At 41.9% G+C, this 13,049-nt stretch overlaps 1 protein-coding gene across 1 annotated transcript in view; it reads left to right on the top strand.

Moving 5' to 3' along the window:
- Positions 1-850: 850 nt before the first annotated feature.
- Positions 851-13,049, top strand: part of LOC108798610 (cohesin subunit SA-2-like) — a gene marked incomplete at its 5' end in the record, with an annotated part of 36,917 nt that continues 24,718 nt past the window's right edge. The window contains 7 exons of the mRNA XM_018570367.1: positions 851-958; positions 4,033-4,138; positions 6,394-6,508; positions 10,372-10,475; positions 10,856-10,948; positions 11,758-11,847; positions 12,681-12,884. Coding sequence (XP_018425869.1) covers positions 851-958; positions 4,033-4,138; positions 6,394-6,508; positions 10,372-10,475; positions 10,856-10,948; positions 11,758-11,847; positions 12,681-12,884 — 820 coding nt within the window. The remainder of the gene's footprint in view (positions 959-4,032; positions 4,139-6,393; positions 6,509-10,371; positions 10,476-10,855; positions 10,949-11,757; positions 11,848-12,680; positions 12,885-13,049) is intronic.

Below are 13,049 nucleotides of genomic sequence, written 5' to 3'. Positions count from 1 at the left end.
TGGTCAAGTACATGTATAGCTGCCCATACACCTTACAACCTTTGCACGACTTTCGTTGTGCGATGGTTGTAAGGTAATTAAAGTTTCGTACGATCTGCCCATCTTGGACAGGCAGATCGTTCTTGTGATCATTGCAAGCCCTCCCCGCTTCCGATGAGGGCTTCCGATGATTGCAGTACTGAGCGGGCAGTGTGCGTTTGCGCAGACCGGCCTGTGCGACATTCGTCTCCCGAGCACGCCACTAACCCGCCGAAAATCGTACGATTTTCGGCAGGTTGTCAAGCGTGCTTGGAAGACGAATGTCGTGCGACCGTACAGTAGAAGAGGTCACACGCTGCCCATACACCTGCCGATTAGCGTACGATCGTGGGATCACCCGCGATTATTGTACGATAATCGACATGTGTATGGGCACCTTAAGAAGGATTTCATCTGTCCACCCACTGTTTCTCAAGTAAGCAGCACACCTATCTTCATTAGATGAGACGTATGCATGTCGTCTGTCATAAAAAGCAAAATCCTGTATTTTATAACATTTTGGATTTGTTAACAATAGTATTTTGTTTATTTGCATCTGAATACCTCTACCCACATTGTGTATTAATGTTTTTTTTGCTATTATTAAATAGCAATGCATATACAGTAGAAGTATAAAATTACTTCTTTTTACTAAGGGTGGATGAATTTCTCTGTACCAGAGGTATTGTTGTCCTTCTGACACCACCAGTAACACTTTACACAAAGGGGAAGAATTGCTTTAATTGTGCATTTGTACAATGAATTAGTTGTCCTTTGTTATACTGGAATTAAATTGACCTCACAGAATAGGGTCTGCTTTATCTTCTTGCAGAAACTGTGAAGATCTGTTTAGCAATGAAGATTGTGAGATGTTGTACCAGTTCGTATATGCTACACACAGGCCACTGGCAACAGCAGCTGGAGAGTTTTTGTACACAAGGTAATTGAAATCCACATTGTTTGTGCTGAATGTTACCATAGCTAACAGTAATGAAAATATGGATACTTCTATTTAAAGCTGAACCCATCCTATTCTGAGTTGGAGTACTAGTAGTTGAATCATATCACTGTTCATGTTCCTCGTATGTATCACCTATAGCAGGGCTGGATATATCCCAGGATCCAGGTAGTCAATGCTCCTGAAAAATGACAGCTGGCGCCTAACTTTTGAGGTTTTATCTAGTTGTTGTCAATGGAGCTGGCTCCTAAAATAAATCCTGCTGTTCTGGGATTGGACAGAGTGGCTCCTGAATTCCATATTAGTTTGCCCATCCCTGTTATATAGTTCTCTAAATTGTGTGCCTGCATTCCAAGGGCCGCTTGGAGCCACATTAATGAGGAGTTAAGGGAAAGTATAGCACCCTATGTGAAATACAAGGACTGTCCCATGGTACTATATTGTACCTGCACACCCTGAACTGATGCCCCGTTTTGCTGCTAGGACCAGATTGCAGACCAGTGAAGGAAAAAGATTCTGACTGGTTTGTACTGGTAAAAGTATTTTGCTTTGTTTCTTGCACACGGTCTTATTTTTCTGCTGCTCATTCCGGTATCTCTTTTTGTGTTTTTATTTTTTATAATGTATTTTGCTGTGTGCACGTCAAATGTGTCATCACCAATTTTTAGGGAGACCGTACGGCGTGAGAGAAAAGGTTTGTAAAGGAGTTATAGTGGCAGTGATCTCTAGCTGCATGCAAAATGCCCGCTGCACATGCCATATGTCTCCTTTAACATCTCTGCAGCTTATCTTAACAGCTGTGCCTGTAGTATGTCCACAGCCTCTGATCTGTCTTCTAGAGCAGCATTTCTCAATCTTTTTTCAGGCACATCACCCTTTAAAAGTATGCAAAATCTCGAGTAAATGTACAAAAAAAAAGTAAATGTAGATATGTATCAGAGTCTGCAGTCCCCCTTCACATCACAGGCCCAGTCCCAGCGCCCCTGTGCAAAAGTTTCCAGGCAGCCCAGGGGGCTGGAGCACCCTGGTTGAGAAAGGCTGTTCTATAGTAAGTCTTCTGTAGCACTAGAGATGCTGAATATTATTTATGGCTCTTTGGTAATTTTAGGGGATCCCCATATCTAAAAGCTTCACCACCATGGGTCTAAAAGGACACAGGACACATTTTCTCAAGTGCCAGATTTTTTTAAAGGAGATCTAAATGCATCAGCATCACATTAGCTACTCAGAAGAAGCATTGTTAAATAAATAAAACGGCTATGTTATTATGCTCCAAAACTGTTCTTACTTTTAACAACAGTTCATATCACTGTCTCTTCTGAGTAGCAGCTTCTGCTGTTTTTTGGTGCTGCTGGGTCAGCTTAATCTGGGTTGTGTGCTACAATGCCTTGCACCTTATGTCACATGCAGCTGGGCTGCAGGCTGTAGGAGGGGCTCGCAAGTAGATGGATGGGGACATAGGCGGGACATTAGGGAGGAGGTGTGTAGCTGTGAGGGAGTAGTGAAAAAAACTGTGTACTAGTTTCTGACATGTTGGCATGTTTGACAACAATGGAAGATATTAGGACAGGGAATGAAATGTTGACAAAGGCATACAGGAAATGTATGGGATTGTGATTCTCGACATCTATCCAAAGTTATTAATGGGGACTAAATGGACATAGAAATTTAAAGCTAAAACGTGAGAGATGTTAAAATGGCAAGCTGAGGCAAATGTCAGAAGTGCCAAATGTCAAAGTGCATATAGACAAATACAGCATAGGTCTGGTTGTCTAATTAAAAATGCAAATCAGTACAGTTTGCATCAGGAGACTCATAAAAGCTCCACTTTGCAGAAAGCTTAGACACCGTAATTATCCTTGTTTATAATTAGATAAAACACGGTTGGCTTGCATGCTTTCTAGACAAACTACTCTGCATTCTACTCTGAAGGGTTACCCCATTCTCTGGTCTGCATTTTGTTTGCCATTTATGAAATGCATGCTGTGGTATGGAGCCTGTGGTGTTCTGCAGTGTTCTCTCTGCTTAATGCAGAGCAGATAGATCTCAGTGATTGGAGGAGAGCTGGTCACATGATTTTGACAGGTCCGGTGACCGTTTTTTATTTTCCTTATTAATTTATATATCACTCTGCTTGCCTTGGGGTCCCGAAGCCACCAGAGCGCAATGGACATTTGTAAAGCACACCACTGTGTCTATAAATGTGAATATGTATAAATGTAGTTTTCTTTTTTTATAGCAGCGGTATGACTACATACATACTGCTGCTTTATAAACCCCTAAGCAACATAAGAAACTGCTTTAAATTACCCAATACTCTACTGTGACAACAAATTAAAGTGACACTAAACCCAGGAGTTAAATCTCAAAAATGGATTCAAGTACCTTAACTATTAATGAAAATGCATTTTATTTGTACATCACATAGTTATAGAGCCTCAAACCATCTCTGAATTCTTCTGTGTTTTAAAGTAATCCACACTCGCTAACCCATGAGGGACTAAAATACCAATACCAATTAGTAAACTAAACATGAGATTGTAGTCCATCATGAGAGTGAGCTTGGAGCTGTGGCTACTTTACAACACACACAGGGGCCATGAGGAACAAAAGTAGCCCCATCCAGAAGGAAGGACAGTGTCAGCATGAATTCAGAGATGATTTGAGGATCTACAGCTGAGTGATACACAAATAAGATACATTTATGTTAATAGTTAAGGTACTTGAATCAATTTTTAGGATTTAACTCCTGAGTTTAGTGTCACTTTAAGATCTCAAGTTTTAAGGCGTTTAAAATGCAGAGTACATTTTCTTACGCATGGCTGGGTTATAAGTCGTTAGATTGGTGACACTGATTTGCAAAACAGAATTTTCCATCTTTGTGATTTCTCAGAGCAGATTAGGGAGTAAAAGGTAAGTCCTGACTGGTTCCAACAGTCTTATTTTTCCTTTGTTCCAGTTGTCATAGGTGATTCTAAATACATAATTAATGGGTTCATGAGACAGAAAGCTAAGGGTCATGGTCAGCTCTAATACACCTCTTCTATGAATTGCAGGTATCTGATCCCAGTTGTCAGAGGAGTAGGTTCACAGAAGACAAGAGGATGTGAGCACAATGTAAGGCTGTTAAGAAAGCTGCTGGATTTTTTCCTTCAAAGTGAGGTATGATATAACTGGTAGTGCATTTTATAGCCTTCATTCATATATGGCAATTTTATTCTTTTTTTTTTTGTTCACATTTTCGATACGTTAATTGAGGATGTGTTATTCTACTTGTTGAAAAAGAAAAAAGTGTAATAAAGCAGGGACTATTGGGACCATTTTATGTTAAAATTAGAGTTTCAGTTTCCTTCATTTATATCAAGGTTTTAACTCCATGTTGCTTATAGGTATGTTGTGGCAACGTCAATAGCATCATAAAAATATTCCTTAAAACATACATACTGCATAATGCAAAGTTTCAATAGTGTCCCAGCTTATTACAAGCATGGATTAGTGGAATAAAAAGTATGTGGGTAAGAATATGATGCCTGAACAGGTGGTGTAGTCATGTAAAAATCTAAGTGTGGTTTGGAGATGACTAGATATGGCACTGTAAAAAGGTAATAGAGGAAAAGGAGACTCAGTATGCAAGAAAGAGGTGGGCGAAGTAAATAGGGGTTAAGAGGAATAGATGGGGGTTGAGGGTGGGGAAGGACCTAATGAGAAAAGTGGGGAAGGACCTGGATAGAGTCTTTTATAAGAGGTTGGTTATATTCTTGAATCAATGCAGATACCAGCTGCACACCATATAGCGCTGTTGGTGGGCTGGTGCTGGTTGTGACAACATTAGATGACACCGTGTTATATCTCAGGATAATAGAAGATAAGTCACCAGCACTAACTGAGCAGTAACTGAGAAGTAACTGAGAATATTACACTGTTCAGTACTGGGCAGTGTGGAACTATTATGGATCATGATGAATTATTTGCTGTTGAACTCAATGTGGGATATCTGTACACTACTCTTTGGAATCTTAGCTGAATTCCATTTTCTCTACCTCCCACTAACCCTGTAGGCATTTCATGAACAAGAATGTAACCAGTATAATAAAAGATAAGTCACTAGCACTCAGATGTTCAAGATGCAAACCTAATCTGGTTTATTGTGACTATGTCACAAAGGTCATAATGCCAGTGTGCTGAGTGCTAGTGCTCCCAGTGCTAGTGACTTATCTTTTATTATACTGGTTACATTCTTGTTCATGAAATGCCTACAGGGTTAGTGGGAGGTAGTGAAAATGGAATTCAGCTAAGATACCAAAGAGTAGTGTACAGATATCCGACATTGAGTTAAACAGCAAATAATTAATCATGATCCATAATAGTTCCACACTGCCCAGTACTGAACAGTGCTTTGTTGTGGGATATATTCAGTTACATTTAACTCACAGGGGAAAATACTATCTCATCTTCCATTCAGTAGATATGTCTGCACTCTGCAGTAGTGACTCATTATAAAGAAGAGTTTTATACTTCATAAATGGCCCAAGAAATGTCAGATGGGTCTGGAAAGTGGCATGTAACAGGAGTATGCAGCATTATGAGATATGACTTGCCTCTAGAGGTTGTGTCAAACACCATCTCCAAGCGTGTAGAGGAGTTAGAAAATGATCTGTGTGTGGAAAACATAAGCGCTATTCTGGAGCTGTTCACATTTATGGAACAGAGTAACTAGAAGGAGATTTCCAATAAAGATTTATAAGCGTTCATATGATATTATATATCTAAACACAAAGTGTAATAATACATTGCAGCTTACCAGTCTATAGATGTTGTGGCTGCTTTTTTCAAGCTTCCCCCATTTTTTTTTTTTTTTTAGCTTATTCTAGTTTATTTTTAGTTGCTTTTTATACTCTGTGGTAAAACAAATACAGAATGTTCACAGTAGTAAATGAAAATATGAGTACATACAGAAACAAAGAATTTGCCTGGATTCAGAACCCCTCCACCCCCCCGACAAAAAAAACAACAACAAATTCCTACAGAGTTACTTCCCCTTAATATTTACCTGGTAATCCTGCTAGATAACAGAGAACAGGACGAAGTGACAACAGATGGCAAAGGCAGAAAGTACAGGCTGTTATCAGCTCAATATATTTTTGGCAGGATCATCATGTATTTATCCAACAGATATAACAACATTCTTTGAATGAGATATTTAACAGACCAAAACAGTGCATATAAGAGTAGTTCATTGTAAGGGTTTACATGCACTTTAATGTCTCTAGCAACTAAATCTACATAGGTGCCAAACAGAGGCATGAAAACACCATGAAAAGTAAGTTTCTTCTACTGAACAGGTTATTGTCAGGTTATAATGAGGCTTTGTTATGTGGCCGACATTTCTAATTACTAAAAATCTCTTTCCTGTTCAGTTGCATGAGCACATGACATACCTTGTCGACAGTCTTTGGGATTGCACGCCTGGATTTTTAAAGGACTGGCAATGTATGACCTCCATCCTCCTGCAAGATAAGGAAAACATAGCAGGTGAGTTGGCAAATGGAAAACACAGATCAGGATTAATAAAGAAAAACACACTTTACTTTTCTTAGCATTCAGTGTATGGGTGGCTGAAAGAATGAAAGCAGGGAAGGCTATAAAAAAATAAGACCTATTCAATGTCATAGATGTAAAGCCAGTAGACTTATATTGGTCTAGCCTGGTACAATGTTAGTATATATAAATGATTCCTGTCAGGTCCACAGAGATCCTGTAATACACTGTAGTAACCACAGCTACTGCAGAGTATGACGCGTCTTCCCTGCTACAGCTGCTATGCTTCCGTCTTCCCTGTGTTGTTCTTTGTGCTGAGTATAGCGGCCATTCAGAAGTACTTTTCTCAATGAATACTAGACGTTTTCTGATTGGATGAGGGACGGTGCTGTGACATCACCTCCCCACGTCCAATAAGAGAACGTCTAGAATAGAACGATGCTGCAAACGGAAGACACTGTAATACACTGTAGCAGCTGCAGCTACTACAGTGTATTACAGGATCCTTGTCAGGAAGCAGGGGGTGTTACTTCTGCTCGGGGACCACGGCGCAGGGCACGGGTTCCCCTCCAGCCTGGTAGAACTCCTGGTGCCCGGGCCGCGTGCGCATGCGCGAGTCGTGCGCCGGGTGCGCATGAGCGAGTCGTGCGGCGGGTGCGCATGTGTAGTACACAGGCTGTACACAGGTGCGCATCCCCGGAAGTGCGCGCGTAGCGCTCCTGCGCCATTAGGGCCATCAGGTGTGGGCCTTGCTGGAGGAGGTTCCCAGCACACACCTTCCATCTCTCTCGCCTGCCATTGGTTCCCGGGGAGGGAGGCCTCCTGGTTGCCTTGGTGACCGGGGGGTGGTCTTACCTCCCCTGGCTATAAAAACCTGGCCTGAGCTCTGGCTTATTGCTGAGTTATTCCACCCTTTGGTGAACACCTAGCCTCCCTGTTGATCCTGTTGTTACCTGTTGCCCCTTTCGTACTTCCTGATTACTGAACCCTTGGACTGTCTATCGCCTCTGAACCATTGCTGCCTGCCTCGACCCGGACTGGACTTTGACTACTCTCTTGGATTGCCCCTGAATTGTACTTCGTTTTTGGACTTATCGGCCGCTTCCTGCCAGTGGGTTCCTTACCACGCAACTAGTTCGCTGGTACGTCTGACAATCCTTGTGGCCCTGCAACTCACTATTAGTACGAAACTATAATGGCAAGCCAAGAAAGGGAAGTGCAGAAATCGGGGCTGAAATGGATTGAATTGGTACTTGTATAAAACAGCAGCACTCCGTAGCTGCCCTAATGATAATCGAAAGTGTTTGTGTGCGCTTTGTGGTACCTGCATGATTTGCATGGTGCCAGGCTGGAGCCTGAAGCTTAGTACAGGTAAACTTTAAGCGTGTTTATTGTGTTATTGCTGGAAGACTTACATACACAGTAGGGAAAAAAAGACTTGTGCTGCTAAAAGTGTATCACCATATTCCATTAGAAAAAATCTAGCGCGCGCTTAACGTAGACCTGACGTCAAAGAGTTAAATTTGCTATCCTACAGGTAACATCTACGTCTCCTGAAAAAAAACCAATGAACTTCCTGGCAAATGTAAATGCTGTATATCTGCAGTGTGGGACTTTGCTGACTGTAACTGCTAGTCTCATGAGATTTATAGTGAGATTAGGTGATGTCATTAGTGTGTTGCTCACTGTTCTTGCTGGAGAGAAAGCTGTATCTGAGGATATATAGCGCAAGGATCCCTTTGCTTCTGTTTTATTCATTCTGTTGATCAAGGCTTCCTTGACCTTCCCTGCTGCTTCTTAATCAATACCCCACTAGTCATCAGATCACCAGTAACCAGGGGGTGCAGCTCTGACATGAGGAAGCAAGGCCCTGCTCCTTTACTAAGATGGTCACCACCACACAATGATACAGTGCAGAACAAAGCATGGAAAGTCAATAATGGGGAAAAGATCAGCTGCAGGAAGCCTATAGGTAACACTGGTGGCTAGTCCTTTGCGATTCACTTTTGTTTTTTTGGGCACAGCTTCTACAGGTCAATTGACTGACAGGTGGATGCGGAAGTGATGTAATACACATCACTTCTGCATTCACAGCCCGGAGGGAGACCTCTCTCCCTCTTCCTCCTGACGCCCTCCGAGCCGGTCCCGGGCCGCAGATGGGGCAGCGGATCCCGGGATTGCAGGTGAGGTGTCAGGAAAAACGAGCACATATAGACGATCGGCGGGCTATGGAGCCGCCGATCGTCTATATGTTTAACACCCGGTAACGGGTGTTTGCATTGGTTTGGTATTTTCTGCCCGTGCGTGCCCGCTAGGGGGCGGGCGCGAGCAGAAAAAAAATGCCGTCTGGCGACGGCAACCCGCCAACGCAGCAGTGCCGTCCGTCCGTTTTTTTACAACGGGTGGACGGCAAGTGGTTAACTACTTCCAGCGGGTTCACTTAAATCTACGTCATCTGTGGTTATACCAAGAACATGGCTGCTGCTGCAGCCGTGTTCTTGGTACTGTTTTAAACAGCAGACGACTGCTCTTTAAATACAAGCGATCCAGCATCTGTAGAGGTGCTGGATCGCTTGTACGGTGTGCTGCCGTTGGCTACCTGGGCTCCGCTGCCCCCCGTGCAAGCAAGGGACCGGCGTGGTGGGTCTCCCCGGATGGATCGGAGAAGAGATCAGCGGCTTCCAGCCACTGATCTTTCCTCCGATCACTGGACCCAGAAGTGATGTGCATTACATCACTGCCGGTGTCACTGGGCACATTCTCTGGCTCTAGAGCCAGAAGAAGAAGCTGGTGACGCAGATCTCTGCTTCATCAGCTTCTTTGGAGTCCCTAGGTGATATTAGAGGTCTGAAAGACCTGTGATGTCTCCATAAAGAGGACCAGTCACATTATATTTGCTATCGCATATGGGGCTTGATAGCAATAAAGTTGAGTGTACAAAAAAAAAATTGTCAAAGTAACAAATAAAAAAAATGCAAAAAAAGAAGTCCACCGTCCCCCACGTGCACGCACATACAACGCAAACACGCTTTGGATGCGCCTATGTGCTAAAACGAAAAGTGCACCACACATGTTACATATCAACACGAGCGTCCATCTACATCTTCGCCTGTTCTGCCCCTATGTTTGCTGTCTTCTGCAATTTCAGTTGGCCAACCTTGGGTGACATAACTTCCATGTATGTGCGCAGGAGAAAATTAATCTGGGCACCAATACTTGCTGAGATTGTACACTGAGCTGTACTTGCGCATCTCAGTGTATGATATTTAGAAATCTGCTATTGGGCAGATAAGAAGCTTTTATTGCAGAAAAGACTTACAGAGTATCTCCTGAAATAAGTACCTGCTAGAATGTTTTTGTTTTTAGTGTTGATCCTATAGGGTCCTTTGGCCACATTAACATTATGTGTCATTGTTTTCTATGCAATGGCTTTTACTGTCGATCTTATAAGGTCCTCTGGTGGTAAATCCAATCTTTGCTCTCTTGCACAAGTGCACCCCCTTCTAGAATCTCCAGCATCCGACAGTTCTGCCAGCTGCTGCATCAGTCGTGCTCCCCTTTAGAACTGCAGGGACACACTATAATTGTAGCATCCTGCAGTTGGAATCAACGTGCGCGGCAGGGAGACGCAGGCATCTGACACACCCAGCATTGTCGGATGGTGAAGATTCAAGCGCGGCCTGTGGCTTTGGATTCACTTTTAGATGCTAGCTTTATTTATTTATTTGGTGACAGAGTGGCTTTAAAAGATAATGAGTTGAATGATGAGATATGTGGAATGAAGCACAGGTCCTCCTTTCATATTGTTCAGAATAGAAGATATAATTTGTCTTTTCAACTGGCTTCTTGGTTTTCAGGTTTGAACGGGACACAGGAAAACCTTCTGGTGGAGTTAATACTGGCAACAGTCCGAGAGGCCATGGAGGGCCATCCACCTATAGGCAGAGGAGCGGGGAGAAAGGTCTGTTTATAGCACGCATCAAAGTTCCTATAGCAGCACTGGTTGTATAAGTCCAGCAGTGTGACCTTATTATGCATATTTTATGAATAGCAGGAAGGAGAAGTGGAACATGTGCTGTGCCACATTCATCTGTTACCCTAGCTTATGTTGTATATTCAGTGTACATCTCAGACTTATCTATGGATACAAACAGCTGCAATCCTAATTATAGTGCATGCTTCCTTGCGGTTGGTGCATCGTTATGCTTTTATCACTTGGATCATGTTACCTTTACATGTGTGAATTCAGATTGTATTCTTCTTACATGTAACATTGTATGCATAGCAGACATGGGAAATGCATAGAAATATTTATTGTAAGTATATGCTGTTTTCTGGTAGGTTCCCTCAGCCAAGGAAAAGAAAGCACAACTGGAAGACAGACAAAGGATTACTGAACACTTTGCAGCCACCCTTCCCTTGCTGCTGGCAAAGGTAACACATGAGAACTCACATATTATGCACTCAAGTTACATCAGAGCAGCGTGGGAAGCATTTGTATTGCCCATGGGGTTCTCAACAGATAATTTAAGTATTTAGAGATCCGATCCAAGAAAAAGTGCATAATAAGTTTCTTAGAGCGTGAGTTACTAGTATAGTACATACTCTAACAATGTTATAGGGGATTCAAGTCAAGCTGAGCCATGTTTTTCGTGAGAGCAGAGGATGGCTAAACTAATTAAATGCATTCCATTTTGTGTTCATTTTCTCATATATGTTAATATACAGTATATGTACATCTGCGTAGCAACTCTTTCCCAGCCCCATTAGTTAAATATACACTATGTATGCTCTGCTTGTGCATATTTTCTGAGTGACAGCATGTTACATTTATTAAATGTTAGTCCACATACTGTATGACATAAGGTGCACAGCAGTGAGCGTGAAGCATTAGGGTTGATTTACTAAAGGCAAATAGGCTGTTCACTTTGCAAGGGAATTTTCCCTTAGGTTAGTGAATATGGTTAAAATTCACTTTGCAAATAATACCCAGTCATGGGCAAGGAAAATAAAAAACAGTATTTGTGCTTGCACATAATTGGATGATGGAAGCAAGCAGTGCTTTGCCTTATTCACTGAGCTAGGTGAAAATTACCTTGCAGAGTGAACATGCCCTACTCCTTTAGTAAACCAATACAATTGTGTTCTGTCAACTATGCCCTGTCCCACTGGGATTCATTTACTATTATTTATTAGTATTGTATTTCTAATGCATACCACTTGTGTTTGATTTAATTTGACAGTTTTCATCAGAACCCGATAAAATTATAAACCTTCTTCAAATCCCCCAATACTTTGATATGGAGTTTTATGCTGAAACACAAATGGAAAAGGTAAGTGTAAAATGTAATTATTTTTCTCTTATCTTCAGCCCTCAGATTACTCCATCGTTCTATCACTAGCGAAAACAGAAGGAGTGAGGACCCAAATCACCAGTAAACGTTTGATGATATGTCCACTTGATACTTTATTGCTTTAATTGTGAGCTCCACAGATGTCTATATTGACATTAAACTCTACTGACTCAAGTGTAACCAGGAAAAAGGCAGCGGTTATCTCATTCATGTGGCACAATGAGGCCTGGGGCCATTTTTTTCCAAGCTCAGCTTCCTGGTAAGGAAAAATCCCCCGCATGCCTAGTCCGACCTATACGCTAATCTCCTCCGTATTACAGCAAACTGACAAACCATCAATGGCATTAGCTACTTTTGGCACTATCATGCTAATCTTGCAGGAGTTGCTTCACAGCCAGGAGAGATGCTGTGATGTCAGCTAACAGCTAAAGTCCTTATTCTGGCATCTCACTGAGATGCTGAGAATGAAAGTCAAGGTGTGTGAGTGCAGTAGAAAATCTGCTTTTTTATGTACCTATGCTGGTTGCTATGCTGCTTATAAATCTGTATATTAATGGACTAGAGCATGTATTTCAGATGCATTAGTTTTATTAGATGCAGTTCTGCTTTTATTATTTAGATTCCTAGAATCTGCACTGCTTTACAGGCCTTGAAGTTGAGCTGAGTGTGGCCAATGCTGAAACAAAAACAATGTGGGAAGGCATTATGCTTTTATTGTACACTTTGGTGCCAAAATGTAGTTCAATTGCACTGCTATATAAAGGTGAATGTCTTAATAAATTAATATCTCATAATAGCAAATTTCTTTACAGCATTTGGAAGCCTTGTTAAAGCACATGGAACACATAGCCGCTAATCATTCAGAGGAAGAGGTGCTTCAGGTCTGTTCCAAGACATATAGCAGCCTGAGTAAAGAGAACCTGGCAAGCCTTAGCGTGGTCAGCCATTCCAAGAGACAACTGATTGATCATCTCCTCGACACTTTTAGCCAAATGCTGGATGATATTCTGCAGGAGGTAAGTTACAGGACACGTTTAATAGTGATATAAACAGTTAATTCAAGGTTTCATATTGGGGTAAGTAGTTTGCAAGGCTCCTTCTGTTTTTTTGTTGCCGATTTTTAAATAGTCAATCTATTATTTTTTGCTAGAAATGCTATGTATGTAATTACATATGCTAAC

This window comes from Nanorana parkeri, unplaced genomic scaffold (assembly GCF_000935625.1).
Source record: "Nanorana parkeri isolate BGI_ZX_2015 unplaced genomic scaffold, ASM93562v1 scaffold1522, whole genome shotgun sequence".
Classification (NCBI taxonomy): Eukaryota; Metazoa; Chordata; class Amphibia; order Anura; family Dicroglossidae; genus Nanorana; species Nanorana parkeri.
This window is presented reverse-complemented; position numbering and strand designations above follow the sequence as displayed.